At 42.0% G+C, this 23948-nt stretch overlaps 1 protein-coding gene across 5 annotated transcripts in view; it reads left to right on the top strand.

Annotated features, from left to right (window-relative positions):
• Window positions 1-23948, top strand: part of ARHGEF26 (Rho guanine nucleotide exchange factor 26) — a 70772-nt gene that overhangs the window by 23063 nt on the left and 23761 nt on the right. For all 5 annotated transcript variants that reach the window (XM_035134047.2, XM_035134046.2, XM_035134045.2 and 2 more), the window contains exons 6-9: window positions 2060-2220; window positions 18978-19130; window positions 20064-20193; window positions 23228-23302. In XM_035134047.2, coding sequence (XP_034989938.1) covers window positions 2060-2220; window positions 18978-19130; window positions 20064-20193; window positions 23228-23302 — 519 coding nt within the window. The remainder of the gene's footprint in view (window positions 1-2059; window positions 2221-18977; window positions 19131-20063; window positions 20194-23227; window positions 23303-23948) is intronic.

Here is a 23948-nt window from a genome sequence, read left to right as displayed (position 1 = left end):
TATATTTGGTCTCTAAAGAGCTCCACAAAGCATGCATAAGCTATCAAGCTTCACACATCTGTTTGTATTGATGCCGTGCAAATGAACGATAACTACATTTCACACTGTCACTCATGGGGACTGTCACTTGTCTTGAGTAAGAAATAGTAATTGGCAAATGCATTATCATCATCTCAGATTAGTGTCACTAGATTATGCATGAGCTTAAACGTTCCTTGTTTTGGTGTTTTGGGATGATCGTTTTGAAGTATTCTGAAATCGGGGTAATCAACAACTTCTTTTCATTGTATGCTTTGCTAGAATGTATAAGTGTCCAACCCATATCTCATTTTCACTTTCAACAAACTGCTGTGCCTTGCCTTGAATTTCTTAGCTTGAAAGGAATCAATGAGGGCTGTGATGGAACTGGGAACAAAGAATTCTTAAATAGCATTGAAGACGAGGGCTCTGGTGTCCTTTCTTTGAAACACACACAAACACACACACAAATCACAGCAAATTAGTTACAGAACTCTGCTGCTCTCTTTAGGCAAGCCCTTTCTTTATGATTGCAGCCAAAGCAACAAATTGCCTGTGAGTGCAGCATAAATTTGGGGACAAGATGATTAGTGGGAAGCCTGAGTGATAGCACTGTGGCTTCTTCCATTCCCTCCAGTTAAGTTATAGATGGAATATGTATCACTGTGTTTTCCTAGTCATAACTTGAGGGATTCGTAAAAACTAAATAGAAGCCACATCATGATCCCAACTGATACGTCAAAATGTCCTCCCATTGCAAACAACAACAACACATGCATTTTATTTATTTAAGGTATTTATATACTGCTTAATCATTAGAATTTCTAACCGGTGGATATAGAAGCACCAGATAATATTTTACATTAATGGGGACGTGCTAATTAATAAACCTGCAACCAGCTTTTAAGTATGTGTAACAGAAATAATTTCATGTTCTCCTGCCCCTGCAGCTCCCTACCCACCCTGTGTTGTTTTCCCATGTCAGATTTCAGATTGTAAGCTCTTTGGGGCCGGGGGCCTGTCCTGTACACTAGTGCATACCGCCAGTGTATCATCACACACTGGTGGTGGTATACAGATAGTCAAATAATACTTTAATCAAGCCTCCTTCTCAGGTACAGGTACTCTGTTTTAGGCATTCAGCTACCTGAAGGAAAGAAGCTGGGGGAAGAGGCTGATAGGCAGTGCTGTGTAGGATTTGCCAGAGTGAAGAGAAGAAATGGGTTGGGAAGGCTTGTGTGGGAGGCCTGTGTGTGCATTCTGGAGACCAGCCCATCTCCTTTTCAGCCAGCTGACCTTTTGCAAAAGTATCTGGCAAAGCTGCTTCTCAGTTTCCACTGCTTTCAAGGAGCTGAATCTTCAACTATGCAGGGTTTCTTTTTTCATTAATTGGGGCATTTGCTTATACAAGGTTTCCTAATAAAAACCACGATCCCTTCCTTTTGCTTGGGCTACAAAGAGCAAACATATATTTTATAAATGACAGCTTTTTAATTTCTGCAAACATTTGTAGTTGGTGCTATTTGCTAATACTGATTTCTCAAGCACTTTGCGTATAACAGTTACTTTAACATTATTGCCAGTTTTGTTCTTTGTGAGGGTTAGGTTCTTTGTGAGGGTCCAATTCAGGTGCAAAGATCTTGATCTGATATCTGACCATGGTTTATTTATTGGACCAAATACAAGCATTGTGGCTACACACAATCCTCCCTTCTTGCATATGCCTCAATGCAAAATTCTTGAAGTTTGTTCACCCAATTTCCATTATATCCAGACTGGGGGAAATATATTTTAATAACTGCCAACAAACTATGAAATCAGGATCTGATCACGCAGGCACTATGCTAAGTTCTCAGTCCCATAAATCATGGTTCATTCAAGCGAGATAGTTAATATATCTCATCCAGGTCATGAAATCCTGCTCATGGCCACCCCGTGAACTTCATTGCTTCAGGAGGGTTTTGATCCTGGATTTTCGCCTCCTAAAGCTAAAAGAAGTGACCTGTGTGTGTGTGTGTCTCCTCCCCCTTCCCACATGCAGGCTATATTTGAAGTTATATCTTCAGAACATTCATACTTGCTCAGTCTGGAAATCCTGATCCGGATGTTTAAGAACTCCAAAGAACTGGGCACTACAATGACCAAAACAGAAAACCATCACCTTTTTTCCAATATTGCGGATGTCTGCGAAGCAAGCAAGAAGTAAGTTTTAAGCAGAGGTCCTCCCCCTTTGTTCTGTTTATGCCCAGGAACTTTTATACACTTTAATGTTGTTAAGGGGAGTTCAGATATCCTCCTACACCCATGCTTTGAAAGAATGTGTGAGGGGATGCAGGGTTCCATGAGGAGCTTCCCTGTCAGCACTATTTGGCCAATGTGTGAATGGGCTCTATGCATGTAGAGCCTTTTCAAATGCCATCTGAATGTTTGGATTGTGGGGAGGGGGCGGTCATGACCACTGAATGCTTTGGAGGCGGAGCTAGCCTGTGATGCCTTTTGAATCCATCTTGTGTTATTACAGTGTGTCTGAATCTCCCTGTTGGCAGTTACCATTGCTAATTGTTTCTTAGTGCATTTAGTTCATCTAAGGAAGAATAAAATATGACAAAATTCGCAATGCGTTTCTGGAAATCATTCATTAGATGAGCGTTCAGATAATGAGTTTGCAATATCCACTGATTACTGTGGGGAAATTTCTAATGCATTCCTGACCACTGAATTTTGACCCCCTAAAGCAGGCATCCCCAAACTTCGGCCCTCCAGATGTTTTGGACTACAATTCCCATGATCCCTGACCACTGGTCCTGTTAGCTAGGGATCATGGGAGTTGTAGGCCAAAACATCTGGAGGGCCGCAGTTTGGGGATGCCTGCCCTAAAGCAAACAAACAACCCTAGGAAAACCTTCTGAAACTTCATAGTTACTGAAATACAGATCACAGATCCTCAACCAAACAGCAAAAGGTAGACAAGGAAGTACAAAATTCTCGGATATCTGAATCTGCTGTGTATAGATAAATTTCGTACTAATTTTTTGTGTTCAGAAAGCTGGGCCTGCATGTAAAAAATCCTGAAGTACTTTTAAATTTTAATAGCTTGTTCCTTCAGCAGTGGGAGTTACTACAGCAGAAGGGGCAGCCCACCCAGGAGGATCCACAGGGGCAGCAGATCCGGCCTCCAAGGAATTCATCACCTGTTGCTACTGCTGCTTCCACAGTGGCAGCAACAGCTGCTACATTCTCCTTGGAGGTTGGCTTTGCTTCCTCCACAGCATCCACGGTGGCCTCTTGGAAAACAGGGGCTGCTGGTCTCCTCCCACCCCTAAGGCAGAAATGGAAAGGGCTGCTTTCTGGGGTTTCCTGGGCTCTGTACCTGTCCAACATCATTCAGAACAAGCACCTTTCCACCTTTGATCAAAGGCCATCACCTTTGATTCCCACTTCAACCATTGGGTAAGGTTGATTAGATATTCCCCTCCCTTGTTCCCTATGTAGAGCTTCACTCCCCACCTGTTTCCAATGTAGATCTTCATTACCCCCCTTTCCCTGAAGCAGATATTTATAATCCCCTTGTTTCTGATGTAGGTCTTCTTCCCTGGTGCAAAAATGTAATGGGCTGGCCCTGGCAGAAACAATAGGCAAAGCTGAAGCGCATCCTATGGTTTCCCCCTCATCTGTAGATACCATGTTTTTAGGACCCAGCCTTTAGGTGCTGCTAAATCCTGTTGAAATCAATAGGACGTAGGCCTGCAGAATTGCATCTTTAAGCTAAGGATTTTATTGTTTCTTAAAATGTAATGCAATACTTTAAAAATGATCAATCTTTGAAGTTGTGTTATGATACATATCATTGCCCTGAAAGATATTTTAAGAGATTGTTTTCCTTTTTTTAAAAAAGGCTGTGTATATGTTGCACATGTCCTTTAACAATGGATTACTAATGTGTTGCTGTAAAAATTGGCAGGTGATTTCCTGCAAAATCTGAACAATGTTAAAAGCTTTGACAGATTTCTTTAATTTAGGAATTTCTGGTTTGGAATCTCTCCATATCTCTTCTGGTTTGGAATCAAGCAAAGAGTAGTTTCCAAGCATTTAGAGATGTGTGGGAACAAGATTCACCCAAGTTAAACCCCTGTTGTCAGTTATTCAGTTGCATTACAGCAACTTGAGAAAATCGCAGTTGCGAAATGCTTATACTTGTTGACTCTCTTGTTTCAAAACAAGTTTGGGGAATTAGTTGTTGCTTCTTTGTGATCCAAATTGGGTTTTTTTTAAGATGTATTTCTGTCTTTCTGACATTTGTTTGGCTATGCAGCACAAAGTAATGTGAAAATAAATAAATAAATGTAAAATCAACAAAGGGTGGTGTTGAACTACATTTTACTCAGAGGCAGACTTATTGAAATTCATGGGCCTAACCAAGCCATGTTAATTAATTTCACTGGGTTTACTCGTGAGTAAAAGAGTTGCACTGTAAGTGATTTTAATATTAATTTAAAACAATGTGAATAGAAATACGTAAATATTTGCTCTTCTTTCTCGTGGTCACTTTCAGTAGATTCCAAACAAACAAAAGGAAGCTTTTCAACGTGGTTTACATAATTAACTTGTGGAAATTGTTGCTGCAGGGCTATATAGAAACATTAAATTGGAAACAAAGCCCATATTCCACAGCATCCTATGTTTTCTCTGTGACTGTGACAGTGCCATATAAGACCAAATGTCTCATTATTACATTATTACAAAGACCCCCTTCTTCTATCTTGTACCGAAAATTAGCTAGTGAGGAACTACCTTCAAGGCTAGTCTTTTCTGTGAAATACAGAAAAGGATATGATATGGTCTAAGTACATCAAGCTCTCTAGTTGCAACAACTACAGTATAATATTTGCCCTCAGGCACTGACTGCAGTGCTCAATATGTTGAGTTACTGTTTACCTGCTCTTAGTGGAAACTTGTACAGGATAACATTTCATTTGGCATCTTCCGTAAGCGGACAGTTACCTCATTGTGCCTTATCGGTTCATCTCTGTCCTACCTTACACCTAGCTACAAAAAGACGGTGTTTGCTTCTTTGAAAGGAAATACTATTTGTCCAAGTCATTAGGATCTGTGAAGTTTTTCTAGGTAGCCCATCAGTTTTTAACAAAATATGCAGATGACGGGGTCCAGGGCAGGTTTCTTCTTAGAATAAAATCATAAGCTCAAACAAAAATGTGGCAGATCCCTGGTGGGGGGCCCTGGTCAGTTTGCCTGGCCGCCCCACTCTCTGCATCAGTTTTCTCTCCTTGTTTCTTGACCAACCCCTTCTTTGGTCCTGGTTCGGTTTTGAACCCTTACCCTAAGAAGGACTCTGTGTTGACCCTTCAGCTCGTGGGTGTTGTGGATGCTGTGTGTTGTGTAGGCTCCTCTTCCTTACCTCTGTGTTGTGCTCTAAAACTCTGCTTGTGAGCAGCATAAGGACATGCTAACACCAGGGACTCAGGTGGCGCTGTGGGTTAAACCACTGAGCCTAGGGCTTGCTGATCAGAAGGTCGGCGGTTCGAATCCCTGTGACAGGGTGAGCTCCCGTCACTCGGTCCCAGCTCCTGCCAACCTAGCAATACGAAAGCATGTCAAAATGCAAGTAGATAAATAGGAACCGCTACAGCGGGAAGGTAAACGGCGTTTCCATGTGCTGCTCTGGTTTGCCAGAAGCGGCTTTGTCATGCTGGCCACATGACCTGGAAGCTGTACGCCGGCTCCCTCGGCCAATAATGTGAGATGAGCGCTGTCCATAAGCTTTAATTAGCTTGTGTTTAAGTAAAGAAATTTACCGGTCCAGTCACGCTTCCAGACGTAAATCTTCCCTTTCAGCAGAGCTTTGTAGCACAGCGGCAAAGAGTAAGGTGAGTCAGCAAGAGTTAATTCAGGAACTCTGGAGCATGTTGCAAACTCAAAGGCTTTATTTACAAAACGTAGCCAGGAGATAAGGCAGACATTCTTCATCTCTGGCCAAGTAAAAACTTAAACAAAACTGTGCCTCAGTGCACAAACTTCAGGCATCACTCCTACACACAGCAACCAAAACTTAGAGATAACACTACTGAGATAAAAACGCTCCTAAGAGAAAAAACGCTTGCAAGGAACTGACTATTTATACAGGCTGTCAAACATTCCCGGATGTTTAATTAGGTTCAGCTGCTCAGTGTTTAGAGCGACTAGTATAACTTAACCCTTTAATACCAACACCCCCTCTCGCTCGTGACACTGAGCTGTAACAAACTTAATTCAAATTCAGACCTGAACAGAAATCTTGATGTGATTGCAAACTTAATGCTTTTGTAAAACCATCTGCGAGATTATCTTTACTCGGGCAGTACTGTAGCTTTACCAAACCTTGTTTTACACTTTGATAAACGTTTTGATAACGGATGTCAAGATGTTTCGTATGTGCCTTGAATTGTCCTGATTCAGCTAATCTAATGCAAGGTTGATTATCTTCCCATATTCTGATGGGTAGAGGACATTTCCCAAACAATTCCTGAACCAGTTGTTTATAGAACTCAAGTTCTCTGCAAACATCAGACACTGCAGTGAATTCCGATTCAGTGGAACTTAAAGCTAAGAGTGATTGCTTTCGCGATCTCCAACCAATTAATGCATCTCCAAATTTTATAGCCATTCCTGAAACTGATTTTCTATCTTGTCCAGCATCTGCCCAACTACTATCAGCCCAGCATTCAAGTTCTGTGCTGCCCTCTGCTGACAGTTTTAGGCAAAGACTTTTGGTAGTTTGGAGATATCGCAACACTCTTTTTACTCCTTGCCAAGCATGAGTGGATGGTTTTTCAGCTTGTCTACATAACATATTCACAGCGTACGTAATGTCAGGCCGAGTCCACTGTGCAATGTGGAGTAGACTGCCTATTGCTGACTGGTAAACCTCGGGGTTACTGAACTCTGCTTGTTGCTCGGCTTGAGCATCTTTTACATAACTTAGTTCCATTGGGGTTTTTACACCAGCACATTTATCCATTTTAAATCTTTCTAGTAATTGTTGGATTTTAGCCTCTTGGCTGAGCCAATAACTTCCTTTTTCATCTTGCTGTATTTTAACTCCTAGATACACGGATACAGTGCCTAGAGATTTTAGCTTAAACCTTTTCCCAAGTGTTGTGGCAAACTTTTGTGCACATTTATCATCCTTTCCACAGTACAATAGATCATCAACAAATATCAGAACCACTTCTTGCTTACAACCAGCACTTTTTAAGTACAGACATGCATCTGCCATGCTCTTCTTGAACCCCATGCTCTCTAGAGCATCAGATAAACAGACATTCCAGTTGCGGGCAGATTGTTTCAGCCCATAGATGGATTTGTGTAGACGCCAGACCTGGTTTGGCTTGTCTCCCTCAAAACCTGGCGGTGGCATCATATACACTTCCTCCTGTAAATCTGCATTCAAATAAGCCACATTGACATCAAAATGAAATAGCTTGTTTCCCTTCTTAGCTGAAGAAGTTAAAAGCATTCTTAATGTCTCTGACCTCGCAGTAGGGGCATAGATTTGGGAATAGTGTATGCCTTTGCGCTGCGAAAACCCTTTGGCAACTAGTCGGGCTTTGTATTGCAGCTCACCAGTGGTTGTGGGCTTTATACGATATACCCATCGACATCCCACTGCTTGTTGGCCTTTAGGAAGTTCAGTGGATGTAAACACACCGAGAGACTTCATAGAAGCCATCTCTTTCTCCATCGCTTCCTGCCACTTTGCAGCTTCTGAGCTTGAAAGCTGTTGTACCTCTGTGTAGCTTTCTGGCTCACATTGGGCTAAATTTACATATACACTTGTCACTTTAAACCTCTCTGGTGGTTTGCCCTTTGTGGTGCGTTTGGACCTACGCAATTCCACCTCTTGTTCCCCCTCTGACTGTTGGCTGTCAGAACCTTTCTCAGACTTTAAATCTGGATGCGCCTCTAGGGATAAAGACCTTCGTTTAGATAATTCCCTTGGGCTTGGCGTTGTTGGCGACCTGCTGCGCTTTTTCTGCCTGCTAGGTCTACCTGTGGGCGATGTCGGAGCACTCCTAGACTCAGGCTTCTCTGCCTTAGGAGATGTTCCTTGTGCATGGTCAGAGTCTACATCTGAACCCTGTGCACCATCATCTTGTTCTGGTTCACCAACCTCTGGATTTTCCTCTCCAGTGTGAGTTCCTAAATCATCCCTCAAAATATCGGGGTTACCATGCAAGCGAGTCCAACCGGACTGCTCACAAAATTCAGCGCTCCTGCTGATGACCACTTTGGTAGTATCCCCATCTGGATTCACGAACCTCCAAGCTTTAGAGCACGGTTCGTACCCACAGAAAATGAGTTTCTTTGCTCTTGGACCTCCCTTTCTCCTTAACGCTTTTGGAATGAGAACATAGGCTGGAGATCCAAACACCCTAAAGTAATTCACTTTGGGTTTCTTGCCATATAAAGCAAAATATGGCGTGGTGTCTATAACAGAATTATAAACGCGGTTCAAAACATGAGTGGCCGTCGTCCAAGCTTCCGCCCAATAACTCTGAGGTAGCTGCGCATCGTACAGCATAGAGTTTGCCAACTCCTGCAAAACTCTGTTTTTGCGTTCGGCTACGCCCCCTTCTTGGGGTGAGTAAGGGGTGGACAGACGATGCTTAATTCCCTTTTTCTTAAAGAAATTTTGCAGCACAGACCCGGTGAATTCCGTACCGCGGTCCGACTGAAAAGCAAGGACTCTAGTACCAAATTCAAGTTCTACTGCTTGAACCCAATTTTTAACTGTTTCAGCAGCATCCCCTTTTGTCTTAATTGGAAAACACCATGTGACCTTTGTCTTGTCATCTGAGAGACAAAGCGCAAACCTCGAACCTCCGAAGCTAGCGGTAGGCATCGGACCACATAAGTCCATATGCACAAGCTGAAACGCTTTGTCAGATTTCCTATCTGACCTGGGATAGCTGCACCTGTGAATTTTCGAACTTTTACAAGCAGTGCAATCCAAAAACTTTGTACATTTGTTTAGCTTACACCCTTCAGATAGTTCAGGCTGTCTCTTAACGTATTGGAAGTTAATGTGTCCGAGACGCCTGTGCCAAAAATGAATGCAATAATCATGAGAGGGAGAGTTTATACAGCCAGCTTGGACCTGTTCAACTGCATCAGAATTAGTCTCAAAGCTGTATAGTCCATTCTTGCACTCCACCTGTAAAAGAGACACACCATCCTTGGAAATAGTGCAAAACCCACTTTCAAACACAGTTTTAAACCCATCTCTGTCAAGTGTTGATACAGACAAAATACACCCTTTCATCCCCTCTAGCACATAGGCATCAATTTCTGTGTTCAAACAGGTCAGGAACACTGTGCCTACGGATCCTAGAGAACGTGTGGATGAATCAGCCATCTTGACAATTTTTGGAGTTTGAAGTTGCCTGCAATTTTTCAAACAAACACTAGATGGCGCCACCAGGTGATGGGATGCACCACTGTCAATAATCCACCATTGATCACTCTTGCAGTCACGAGCTCCCCTTAAAGCCATAGCTGAAGCTATGTGCTGTGAGCTGTGGGCTTGGCCACGCCCTCCTCCTCGTCTCCGCCGTCCTCTGGAACTCCTTATCTGGTAACTAGGGGCAACGGCTTTGAAGTTGTCCTGGCCTGCATCACGTGGACAATTCCTAATTAAGTGGGAGGGAGAACCACAGCGGTAGCAGCGTCTAACTGCAAAGGCATTCACTGTGTTCTCAGGCTCTGCACCCCCACTCCTGGGCACAGCACAGCCTCCCCTTTCAGACAAGCCTTTTTCTCTTTGTCTCTTATCCTGTTCATCTGCAAGTCTAGATGAAATATATTCCAGCGTTAAGTCACTGGCTTTCATGCATTCCAGAGTCAGAGCAAGAGTCTGGTAACTTTTATCAAGAGAGGACAACAAAATATACGACTGCTGCTCCTGTGTAAAAGGAATGTTCAGTTGTCTTAATTGGTTAAAGACAGAGACCATCTTGGCAATGTGCTCTTTCACACACGCTCCCGGCTGCAGACGTAACTCAAACAGAGTCCTCGTGGCATGGATCCTGGCCCCAGCAGTGTTTCTGGAATTTAACCGCTCCAGGGTCGTCCAGACCTCATGCGTGGACTGTAACTCAGCTACATAAGGCATTTGTTCCTCGCCCACCGCTAACGTTAAAAGACCTTGAGCTTTACGATCACGTCTCTTTGCAGCTGCAGCTATCGCCCTGTCTGCTGCTGAAGCGTCTTCTGCAGCCTCCACAGGAGATGCCTGTGTACAGTCCCATAACTCTTTAGCTTGCAGCCAGACCCTCACCCTGGCCTTCCAGTCCTGCCAATTTTTCCCATTCAGCCTTGCAAAGGGGACTATAAAACTTTCCTGGGGCTGTGCCATCCTCCCTGGGGTTTAGGAAAAAATACTCACACACTTGTAGACTGCTTGCTTGCTTCCCAGCTAATGAGGTGGCTCCTGCAGGCGTCTTCCAGCGAGTTCAAAACTGCACAGTGCCTCTTTAAAACTTTCAGCACATTGCAGGACTCAAGCTGCTTTCTTTTGGCTGCTTTTTTCTGCTTTCCCCTTTGCTGGCAGCCTCTTCTTGGCTTTGCTCCAGTCCTTTCATAAATCACTCTGGACTTCAATCCTTAACTCTTTTCACGCACTGACCATAACCTGTCCATAAGCTTTAATTAGCTTGTGTTTAAGTAAAGAAATTTACCGGTCCAGTCACGCTTCCAGACGTAAATCTTCCCTTTCAGCAGAGCTTTGTAGCACAGCGGCAAAGAGTAAGGTGAGTCAGCAAGAGTTAATTCAGGAACTCTGGAGCATGTTGCAAACTCAAAGGCTTTATTTACAAAACGTAGCCAGGAGATAAGGCAGACATTCTTCATCTCTGGCCAAGTAAAAACTTAAACAAAACTGTGCCTCAGTGCACAAACTTCAGGCATCACTCCTACACACAGCAACCAAAACTTAGAGATAACACTACTGAGATAAAAACGCTCCTAAGAGAAAAAACGCTTGCAAGGAACTGACTATTTATACAGGCTGTCAAACATTCCCGGATGTTTAATTAGGTTCAGCTGCTCAGTGTTTAGAGCGACTAGTATAACTTAACCCTTTAATACCAACAAGCGCGCAACCCCAGAGTCGGTCACGACTGGACCTAATGGTCAGGGGCCCCTTTACCTTTACCTTTAACACCAGCCCTGCAGTCTAGCCTGGGTAGTGGCAATAGCAGGGTTTTGCTGCTGGCTAGGTCACTGCAGCTTACAGAGTGGGGGCTTTATGGAGTGCTTTGTATGTTGGGTGTTGTGATGCAGGATTTGTGTGCCAGTGGCATGTCCTCATTGTTGTGTGGCTGTTGTCTTCGTCTGGCTGTGGGCTGCTTGTGGCCATTGTTGCAGGCGCAGGCACTGATATGCGAGCTTTATTGATAATGCTGGATGTGCACTTGCTGCCCCCCTCCTCAATTAATCTGCTGTTTGGGGATTTCCCCCCCTGTATCCCCCCTTTTGGTTTAGTGAGTATTGGATATGGCTGCTCTTTCAACAGTGTAGCTGTAGTTTGGAGTGCAGGATTGATAACTGTCTTATTTATTAATTAAATTTATATAGTGCCCTTTCTCCCAGAGGAACACAGGGCAGCTATCAGAGTGTGGGATTGCTCAGTAGTGGCTAGCAGGGAGACACATCACTGCAGATCCTGACTTCCTTCTGGTAGCATTGCTGCGGTGTACCAGAATAGTCAGAGAGCAAGGCATAGTGGCTATTTTGAGGTCAGAGCAGTTCAAGGACATTGGTGGAACCAATTACCGTAGCTCTGACCTTGCTATTGCACTGCCCCGTCCCTCATTGCTCTGGCATATGTAATTCTTTTTTATTCTTTTTTTAACACAGTGCAAGTACTTTAAATATTTTTAAATTATTATTTTTCTGCTTCCAGGTAGTTTCAGCCAATTCAGAGTGAATTTAATGATTCCTGCTTAGGCAAGCACTTTATTCTCTTTCACAATAATCTCCCAGCAAAACAAAAGCGGCGAGCTTCCCCCCTTTTGGCTCAGTTCCAGTTTTAACTTCAATTAAATTACACCTGCGATGTCAAAAATGAAGTGTCCAAAACAATTCTGTCTTGTATATTTTCTTTTGCACAAGTTATCCATGTGTTGAGGTTTTGCTTGTGCAGGGGCCAAAAACTATCTTGCTTGGTGAGAGATTAATATTTAGCTATGTGCAGTTGGCTGGATGTTTGCTTGGGGTTTCAAGCATTAAACTTGACACACTTATTCATTGACCTCCACTAAAGATTTTTTGGTATCTTGTAAAGAAAGCAATGCCCAGTGGTGGACAAGAGAGTGACAGAATTAATTGAATCTGAATTAAAATGCTGTGCTCCTTCTAAGCATACAGTTTAAACTGGGTACAGTATTTGAAACCTGTGGGCCTCCAAATATTGCTGGACTCCAACTTCCACCAGTCCTAGCTAGCTTGGCCACTAGCCAGGGTTGTAGTGCAACATCTGGAGGAAAACAGGTTCCTGGACTCTGCCTTAAAAATGAAAAGCTTCAGTGGCGTAGCTTAAGGTATGTCAAAAATGTTTGCTTCCACAGGCATGATTGGCATGTTAAACTCTGCATGCTAATGTGGTGATAGAATCACCGCTCCTTAGTTTCCTGAGCTTGCAGTGATTCTTCTTCACCCTGCATGGGCTGCAGTTGCCTCAGTCTAAACTGATAATGGTTGGACAGTGTTCTCGAAGCTACGAACATGAGTTTGACCAAACTGCGGGAGGCAGTGCAAGACAGGAGTGCCTGGCGTGCTATGGTCCATGGGGTCACGAAGAGTTGGAAATGACTAAACAACAACACAAACTGATAATTCCCATTGCTTCTTTCAAATGCCTGCTTTTTCCTCAGCACTCCCTTTCAGTTCTCTCTAGCCTTTTCATGTGCTTTCCATACTTACTGTTGTTGACAGTAAGCACTGTTACAAATCTTTTTCATATTTCTTTTAGGGAGCAATCCCAGGCTTCCTGGAGAGGGCAACTGTGGGGCTTGAATGGAGCAGATGGCTTCTGGAAAACCTTGGTTTTCCCTGACAAACCAGCCAGAAAACTTTGCCAGCTCTGGTGTGGCATCATGATTTTACCCTCATTGTGATAAACAGGAGGGGAATTAAGAAAAACTAGAGGCTGAAAAGCAGTTCATCCATCATGAACTCTCCCTCCCCAGATCTCCGTTGCTTTCTCTGCTTATATTTCTGCAGTGTCCTAATTCTACTTAATAAGATTGTCAGGTCCATTTAAACAACTAAAGTCTAGTGTTGGTAGTTTAATTATGCAAGACTAGTGAATGTTCCATGTGGTTGGTAAGCTAACCATGCTAACCTAGCTCAGTGTTTCCCAACCAGTGTGCCTCCAGATGTTTTGGGACTACAACTCCCATCATTCCTGACCACTGGTCTTGCTAGCTAGGGATGATGGGAGTTGTAGTCCCAAAACATCTGGAGGCACACTGGTTGGGAAACACTGACCTAGCTGACCGTTCAGTCTCAATGACAAGTTGCTGGACTATTTGCAAAATTATCTGAAATAATCAAAGAGTTATTAATTATTTAGATAATGATAATAACATCCTTTTGCACGGATGTTTTAGTTACATAATTATTTCACATTGTAAACACAATCGGGCACACACACCATGCCAGATGTGCTATGTGTTAAGAGGAGAAATAGTAAAAGCAGTTGTTTCAGTTGTTTACTGATGTTTCTGGCTTGTAATTTTGTGCTTCCTTTGAAAACGTTTCAGAGTGTACAAAGGTGTACTGACAAAGGTTATTATGTTTTATCAAAGTGCTTTCAGTAGGGATTAGGATTGCAATATGATCATGTGTCGTAAAAGAAAAGCTTTTGTCACATGGTGAAAAAGGTTGTTATGGAAACCAACTCCGCCTCCATTGCTCTGTTACTGGGAACAAAGTTCAGAAAAACCTCTTGCTTTTATCCCGTTTACTGTGTAATATGTACAGATGAGTCCTAGGAATTTGAATCCCTGCTTTATCTAAGGCGGAGAATTTAGTAGCTGCTGTACCTAGTACCTTTTTATGGTTAGGTGTGCGTTTTTAAATAACACTTTCGTTGAGCCACTTTTAGTGTTCATTTAAAAAAACCCATGTACACTTTCGCTTTGACCCTGCAATGGATATTTGGGCGCAAAAATAAGTTTCTGTGTATACAGACTGTATTAAAAGATCTATGAATTTTGGTTTTTCAGTTGAATTTGTAAAAAGGAAGCCAGTTGTGGTTGTTTTGTAGAACTTGGGCGTTGTACATCGTTAGTGTATAATGAGAAGGCTGCTTTTTCTGTGTGGACTGTATTGTGGAGTGTTGCAACATAAGAGGCCACATGAAAGCAAGGAAAAAGAGAATTTATAAACAGAACGAAAGTTCACCAAAGGTCTTGGAAGAAGGGTTGACAGTTTTAATCAGTTGCTATAAAGTGTATGGAGTTGCAACAAATTCCAACCTGTTTTCAGTTTCTTTTGAACCAAAGTTTCCATTCTGAAGCCCATCGCTGAGTTCACCATGTGCTTTGGACACTCATGTCCCTAGCACATGACAGATGACTGCTCACAGGCAACCATAAACAGTAGACACCTGGTTCTTGCAGAGCATTATACTCATGAATGTACCCTTTTGAAAACACTTGTTTTTATTTTTGTTGGCCCTAAACTTCTTGTTAGGAACTGAATTCCCACAAGCAGCTTCTCTCAACAGTACCTTTTAAAGATGAAGCCACACAGTATCACCAGGGATGGGGGTGGGAAACCTAAGGACCTACAGATGTATACTCTGATACTGTGACCCTTCAGATCTTTCTGGACACCAGTTCCCATCAGCCCCAGCTTGCATGGCCAATGGTCAGCAATCATTTGACTGATATGATTCCTGGCTGGGGCTGATAGGAACTGGTGTCCAGAAATGTCTGGAAGGCTTCTAGTATCAGATGCCAAAAATGACAACTCCCTCCCTCTCTGTAAAATTCAGATCAACTTTACCCGGGTGATTATAAAGATGCACATTTTCTCCCTCCTTTCCTGCATAATTATTTGGAGACAGAGAAGTACATGTGAACAATATGCAACAAGAGTGCTGCAGGGGTTTCCCAGGTGGGTTAAAGAAAACAGGATACATTAGCACCTGCAGACTCCAATGTTTCAGAAGGAGGGCTAGATACAAGACCCATAATAGCTTTGCTGGCTCATCCAGTGCATATGCTGTAGAACAGTGTTTCTCAACCTTTTTTGGGCCACGGCGCACTTGTTCCGTGAAAAAAATCACGAGGCACACCACCATTAAAAAAGTTAAAAAATTTAACTCTGTGCCACCCTATATTATAATTATGACTGTAAGAAACACTTGCCAAATATTGCTTTCCGGTGGGTCAGTGCTGCGTATTGGCGGCCGCCAGGCTCGTTTGCACTGAGCTTTGGGAAAGAGGAGGAGAAATATTGCTTTCTGGCGGGTTAGCGTTGGCTATTGGCGGCCGCCAGGCACGTGACAATGCAAATCGCCCTTCTCGTCGCCGCACGTCGCGGCACACCAGCCAGCGTCTCGCGGCACACTAGTGTGCCACGGAACAGTGGTTGAGAAACGCTGCTGTAGAATGACTATGGTATTAGTTGTTGGAATCCATCTCTTGTTTAGAAACAGTGTACCATGGTCCAGTGGCTGACACAGCCCTCTTCACTGCAGTTGGGAGAACCTGTTTTTGATACTGCAGAGATAAGTTTGTGAATGTGGAGTTTTGTGCATGCATCCAAGATCTTATTTATGCAAGTTAAATAAAAAAAAATTCCTTCAGTAGCACCTTAAAGACCAACTAGGTTTTTATTTTGGTATGAGCTTTCGTGTGCATGCACACTTCTTCAGACACTTCTTATTTATGCAAGGAAATGCTAGATCAGAACAATGTGCTTCAGACACAGTTGCGTTTCTGCTTTAAGTTCCATTGGACCCAATAAAACACTGAGGCCTCTGCATTGGTCTAAATTGAAAAGAACCTGCAGAGCAATATATTGACTCCATGCTACAGCCCTTCAGCAAGAGCTGGTTAATTAAAGGAGAAAACATTTTCAGAGAGACCTCACTTTCTCATTGGGCAAGAAAGATTGATTAAAACTCAACTTTTCTTTGACTAGTGAGAGCAAAAGAGCCGTGTATACATTTTAGATGGGTCAATAGAGCATCATGGGAATAAGCAGAATGAGTTAGATTAGATTATTGCAGAGCAGTTATTTATTTTAATGAGGAGATAGATGGGAAAAGAATATGCTGTCATGAACTTGTTTAGTTTAAACTTTAATTAATCTCATAACCTTCTTAGTGATAAGAGGAAAGCACTTAAAGGAATCCTTTTGCATTGTTAAAAGGGCTTTAGACTCAATTTTGAATGGACCCATAAGTGTTATTACGATGTCTTATCCCCAACCAAATTCCTGTGAGGAAATATATGAAGCTTTATTTCAGCTTCAAAGATAAAAGGTTTGTGTACATTATCGAACTATTAACCAATGTTTAGATGCACCAAATTATTTTAAGAGCAAAGAATATTTATCCTGTGCTTTCCTGACTTAATCTCTACTTCCTACAAACTGCTGCCCTCTGAAGACATTACATAAATTTTATAGCCAGGATAAATTCACAATTGTTTTAATGTCAAACATGTTTTCAGACCATAAAATGTCAAATAATGAAACCAATTTCTTCTTCAGTGTAAGCAATTTTTTGCCAATAGAGCATATGCCAAAGTGATTGTTCAAAACTTTCGGTTGTTTGCTTAGTCAGGCATGGCCAAACTTGGCCCTCCACCTGTTTTGGGACTACAGCTCCCATCATCCCTAGCTAACAGGAGCAGTGGTCAGGGATGATGGGAATTGTAGCCCCAAAACAGCTGGAGGGCCAGGTTTGGTCATGGCTGGCTTAGATCTACCAAATGTATGATCTACCAACATACATATACAGGTCTCCCACTCCTAGACCTGTGGCACTGGAATAGCCTGCTGTCTGGGGTGGCAAGTGGAGTCTGTGCGGTTAGGGTGCAAGTCTGTGGGCAAAAGCTAGGAAACGAAAAATTCTGCATCAACAACTGCTCTCATTCATATGGCAGCTTTGATCCTTTGCTACTGAAGCTGCTCTGGATGCTCTGGTAAGGCCATCCCACTACCATTGGGAAATTAGCAAGTCACTGTAGAACTGAAAACAGCAGTACTCTTCTGGAACCCATAACACCTGAGTTTCTTTTAAAGGTTATCCTAAATACAGGGAGCTGCCTTATACCAAGGACTATCTAGTTCAGTGTTGTCTAAATTGATTGGCAGTGGCTCTCCAGGGTTTCAGATTGAGTTTCTTCCAGCTGTACCAGGAAATGCTAGGGATTGAACCTGGGACCTTCTGCATGTAAATCAGATGTTCTACCATTGAGCTGTGGCCCTTCCTTCCAAAAACAACAGTAATTCACTAAACACAACTTGTGGATTTGGTGCTTGGCTATACATCATCATCATCATCATCATCATCATTATTGCAGTCATGGGCAGCAGAAACAGCTCACTGTTCAGCTCCTTGTGCTTAATATTTGGCTTGACGCACCATAAGTTGTGGCTTGATCTCCCACTATTTAAGTAACATATAAATAGTTGCCCAGGAATTATATATTGATATAAATTCAATTACTTAAAAAACCTACAAATAGCAACATGCAATAAGTAATATAAGAAATAACACATAACCAAATATTTCAGAGATTAGAATCCAGTGAAGCCACAAACCAAACCTTGGCTTGTAGTAACAGCAATCTTCAAGGAAATAATAGGAATAAATGTATAAAAAGTCCACATGGCTACAGAGAACAAATTTCATGGTTCTTTTTTACAGTAGTGGAAACATAGGAAGTAGACACATCATGTTCTCTAGATAAGTGCTGTGAAGTTACATTTGAGTGGAACACTTAACATTCAAATTTCTGCATGGTGTTTATATTATTTGAGGACTTTATATTTTCACTGTGAATAAAATAGCATAGAAAATATGCAACATTTTATAGAAAACATGACTTCATCTCCATTTGGATCTGTTTATCATAAAAATCTTGAATGCGTTAGCAGTTCAGTTTATATGGTTCATGAATACTTTGCACCTTCTATATTTTCATCTTTACACAGAAGCAGTACAATGGGTATATTGCTTGAACTAGAGGTGTGCAAAAAATTCAATCTGTTTCACTGTGCCATTCATATTCATTACAACTTTGATATAAATTCATTACAATTTCATTAGTTTCGTAATTCAAATTCAACTTTGCTGCATTAGCTATCTTTGCTATACATTGTGGGGGGGAAATGGTAACTACGGTACCATTTTTTTCGGTGGGGGAGGACAGTGCGCAGAAACAATATAGCATCTGGAGCATGGGAAGGGGTGGGTGGCAGCTGCCAGGAGTAGCTACTTGTTCCTGTTGCCACTCAAGGTAGCTAATCTCCCATGCCCATCCCAAATGGTACAAATAAGCAAGGAATGGGCTCCATTCAGTTTAAGCTTTCCTTTATTCAAAATGAATTCATAGTCCTAGATTCCTTTTGGTTCAGTTCCTTGTAATGTAGTCAATGAAATAGGTTGGTTTGTAATCTGTATTGTGGTAGGTTATTCATTTATCTTCCATTCTCTCTCTCTCTCTCTCTCTCTCTCTCAATTTCTCCTGGCAATAACAGCATATGTATGATTTTCAGAGAAAGAGACAGGTCATGACTCTGGCATGAGATTCTGTAGGATGTTCTAATTATCTCAGTACAGCAGCATATAATTGTTTGGTTATGAAGCCACTTGAAGACCTCTTAGCCTTTCAGATATTATACTGTGATAAATTATGTTTTGCTCTGTTCCATTTTAGGTTCTTTAAAGAGCTTGAAGCAAGGCATCAGAATAATATCTTCATAGATGATATCAGTGATATTGTGGAAAAGCATACTGCATCAACCTTTGACCCTTATGTGAAATATTGCACAAATGAAGTCTACCAGCAGCGAACACTCCAGAAACTACTGTAAGTAATTGAAGTTGCTATTTATATCATGAGTATACAATCTTCTTTTTATCCTGATGAGCCCATTTCCTTCTGTAAAATCTTCCAGTGGGGCCACATGGGTGTGGTGAGTAGAGCCAAAGGCAAAGCAACAAATGTAAATTTTATGTTTCTACTACTGTATTGGGTAATTCCAAGACAAGTAAAGAAGCATTGTAAGAGTCCAACGGCATATTCCAGATAGGCAAAAACACTCAAGGCTGCCGAAAGGTAGGGCAAGTAAAGAGTATAGCCTCGGGAGAGTCCCAGGGACCATATACAGTCAAACCTTGGTTCCCAAACGCCTTAGTTGCTGAACAAATCGTCTCCCAAACACCACAAACCCAGAAGTAAGTGTTCTGGTTTGCAAACGTTTTTCAGAAGCCAAGCGTCCGACGTGGCTTCCGCTTGAGTGCAGGAAGCTCCTGCAGCCAATCGGAAGCCATGCCTTGGATTTCGAGCAGTTTCAGGAGTTGAACGGATTAAGTTCGAGAACCAAGGTACCACTGTATAGAATTCTGGAGGACCTCGTTTCCACCTGGGCCTGAAGTTCCCTATCCCTGATAAATGAAATAGCCCTTTTAACATTATTCAAATGTTTGCAACTTAAAAGGACAAGGTCTGAATTAGGCAATTAATTATTCATAATTCATAGTTTCTTAATATGTTCTGGTTCATTCAGCAGAACTCGCGGAGGGAGGTGGGCTGCACTAGCTGCAGGGATCTTGATTTTGCTCAAATCCTGCATTTAATGTTATTACTGGAGATTTGAGATCTCTCTCTCTCTCTTAGGCACAGAAAAGCATCGGCACAGTTTCTGGAAAAGTACCTGGCAAAGAAACAAACAAAAAATTCATAGGATTCATAAGTAACTTCTAAATTAATTCTCTCTTTAAAATTATTGTTTTTGGTTAGGGCTACAAATCCAGCATTCAAGGAAGTCTTGTCGCGGATTGAGTCCCAAGAAGAATGCAGAAACTTACCTATGATTTCTTTCCTCATTCTCCCAATGCAGAGGGTCACGCGACTTCCACTGCTGATGGATGTAAGAGCGGCATATTTCAAACTGTATATCTGTATTTAAAGTTGGTTTTAGAAACCATGCTTTGGCTGCTGCCACCACCGTTTTAGCTCAGTTGATTGCTTCGTTGTTAAGAAAAAGCCTAGGTTTTCCTATTCATTTTTGGCATGAGTGTCCATTGTACCGGGTGCCCCGATTTGGAAATTGTTAACACCTCATGTCTGCTCAGGCATGTGATTGCTGGTCTAAGGGAGACTTTCTGCTGGGCAGCCTAGGTCCCATCAACCTCTCTGGGATTTAGGTATGTTAGCTGTGTGTTGGATTGCAGTCATTGTTTTCCCTGCACTCTTGCTAGCAATGGGCCTTACTTCTCTCCCTGTATTTGATGTTTCTTTAATGAAGGATGACTATCAATAGTTACTTGTCATGATAGTCATAACTCTATGCTCAGATGCACCATGCTTCTCAATACCAGTTGGGAACAACAGCGGGACAGGATTGTTGCCTGCTTGAGGGCTTCCAATAGGCATCTGGTTGTCTACTGTGGGAAACAAGATGGCGGCCTAGATAGGCCTTTGGCCTCATCCAGCAAAATTCTTTTTATGCTAGGACTGTTATTTTTATTATTATTATTATGGGAATATCATTACAGTGGTACCTCGGGTTAGAAACACCTTGGGTTACAAACACTTTGGGTTACAAGCTCCGCTAACCCGGAAGTAGTACCTCAGGTTAAGAACTTTACCTCAGGATGAGAACAGAAATCGTGCAGTGGCAGCGGGAGGCCCCATTAGCTAAAGTGGTACCTCAGGTTAAGAACGGTTTCAGGTTAAGAACAGACCTCCGGAACGAATTAAGTTCGTAACCAGAGGTACCACTGTATTTACTTGTAAAATACTGAAGCAATGGCTTCTATAGCTGAACGTCGCAAAACAATTCTCAGTTTAAGAGGGGAACTTATATGAAAGAAGTTTTCATAACAGTTTCAAGTAAAAAATAGTCCATTTTAAACCAGTTGTCATATGTCTAAAGTAATGCTCCATCAACTAGGATGTAATTAGGAGAAAGCACTAATTTACTTCTGTGAAAGCACTCTGTTAAGAACTTATGTAAAAGGCAGTCAAATTTAAGAAATCTAAAATATAGTACTTAGTCATCTTAATTGCTAACATTCCCTTTTTTAAATAAATTGCTACACATCAGGGTTTCAGCCTTAACACATGATGCTAAAAAAATGTTTCTTTGAGAGGAGTTTCCCAAAATAAATCCTCATCCAGATACTTTTTGTACAGTATTTAAATTTGACTGCATATAGCAAACAGAAAGAGCTGAAATTTGTATTTGTTTAGAAGAAGAGGAACATCTCCAACAGGTACCAGAATAAGACACTTGTCTGACATAGTAGGAGGGAGTTCAGGTAGGTGCTGCTACACTGAAGGCCTGATTCTGACATCAGAACTGTATATGGATTTGCATACCTGTACCAGCACCTTGAACTTAGCTCAGAAGCTATTTAGCAGCCTATGCAATAATTTCAGCTTTGGCATAATTGTGATGGCAATACATTAAACTTTTAAAAGGATCAAGTGTTTCACAAAGTTGATACCCTGTTTACGTCAAAAACTTTACTACTGTCCCTGCTTAACGATAGAGGAAAAATCTAAACTGCAAAGGTCTGAGTGGCTCAGTAGGAGGTGGATTTCCTGCCTCCATAACTCTCTATACCAATCAGCACTAGGTCTGTTATTCATGGAGACCTTTTTGTTGTAATTAATTTTGCTCGGGTCTGTGTGCCAGCAATTCAGGAATCATTATTCTCTGAACTACATTCTGCCTGTAAAAGCAACATACTGCAAGGGAACTGTTTAATATAGCGTTTTGGCTTCTCTCACAAAAAAACATACTACGTCCCCCTTGTCATTAGAAACATATCAGTGCAGGATGTTTGCTTTGGTTCTGCTTTGTTTTCATAGCTTGCTTATGAAAGCAAGTCTACAAAATGTTGATGTAACAATCAGACCCCTTCTCAGAAAGAAAATTTTTTGAATTACATTTGCTATCTCAGAAGTTCAGAATCGTAAATATATTGGTGCTTCACTAATGAAATACTTGGAATCAGTTTATTGTTAGAGTTGGCATGGGATGATGGGAAGGAGCCATTTCCATCTTGGAAGTAGAAAGGAAGGGAGGGAAGTGTGTTAAGTATAACTGAAAATGGGGTCTGGGGGACTTCTTCCTGGTTAGAGTTTGAACATAAGAGTCAGAACATGAGAGTTTGCTGGATCAGGCCAATGGCACATCTAGTTAAGCATCCTGTTCTCACAGCGGCCATCCATATGCTTGTGAGAAGTCTGCAAGCAGGACATGAGCACAAGGGTACCCTGTCCCACCTGCAATTCCCAACAGGTAGTATTCAGAGGCATTGGAAGTATTTGAGGATTTTTGGATGGGTCCCATCTGGACCCAGTGATTTGCCAACTTTTCTTTTCTCCATTAGGCCTAGAGCTTAATCTGTTGTCACCACTAGGTGCCTCAGACTCCCTTCCTGCAGAAGTTAGTTCAGGCACTGGGATAGGCACTGTATCCTTCATTGTGAAGACAGATGTGAAGAGTTCATTCAGCTTTTCTGCAGTTCTCCTTTAGTACCACCTTTGACTCCCTTGTCACCCAGGGGTCCAGAAGGTAATCCTTCCCTCTCATCGAGAGCTAGCATCAAGTATTGAAACTGGGTTTCAAATGGTAACTCCTGGAAAGAAATAACAACATACCTCGCCATGTTCCCATTGGTGCTGGTGGTGGTATATTTTGATTCTTGATAACAGATATTGGGATATCTTTGGCCCTCAGTGTGTTGCTGAACTTCAACTCCCAGTAGCAGGTATGACCAATGGTCAGGAGTGATGGGAGTTGCACTTCAGCAACATCTGGAGGGCGAGAAATTCCCCACACATGCCCTGCAATATTGAACTTTTCAGCTTTGTGCAAATGCAATAAGAAATGCCACAGCATTGTGAACCTTAATTTACACCCCTCTAAATTGCCTTACTCCTTGTTTCAGACTATTTGCCAGAAAACGCCCAAAGAGTCACCAAAATACGAAGCTTGCAAACGAGCTTTAAAAGAAGTAAGCAAGGTAGGTTTAGATCCTCTGTTCTGTATCCATTGTCCAAACTTTCTGATGTTTTGGCTGAAGCCCAATCATGCACACACTTACTTGAAGTAAGACTTGCTGAATTCCTTGGACCACAACACCTACGTGCATTCCATGCAACTACATTTCCATCAGAATAGCATGAGACAATTCTATTAATGGGTGGTGTGTTTTTTAAAGCCCATTACAAAGCTGGAAATGGAGAACAACAGGGCTTTTGGTGTAAATAATTTTTAACATAGGTTTATTTATGGCTGCAATTCTTAACTAAATCAGTATGCCATTGTTTTAATGCCAGTGGCCTGAATCTTTAATGTTCTGAACTGTGCTTAACCTGGGATAATTGAGACTTGTCTGTCCCAGTTGTTCTGGAGAAAGAACAATGCTCAAGGCTCGTATCTAAAACTCATTCAGCAAAAGCCACCGTTCCACATATTTTGGTACCTGGCTAATTTCCACCATCAGTGGATCTTGAGCCACTTTCATGCAGGCCTCAGAGCCACAGCATGCTGTGTGTCTTGTCATTTGCCTTTACTAGTGTGACTAGGATTTGTCACAGCTTTTCGATTGGACCAGCGCCCGCACCAGAAACTCCTTGCATGCTGAATAAATGTAGCAGAGAGAAAAG

The sequence above is a fragment of the Zootoca vivipara genome, chromosome 5 (genome assembly GCF_963506605.1).
Source record: "Zootoca vivipara chromosome 5, rZooViv1.1, whole genome shotgun sequence".
In the NCBI taxonomy this organism is placed as follows: domain Eukaryota; kingdom Metazoa; phylum Chordata; class Lepidosauria; order Squamata; family Lacertidae; genus Zootoca; species Zootoca vivipara.
This window is presented reverse-complemented; position numbering and strand designations above follow the sequence as displayed.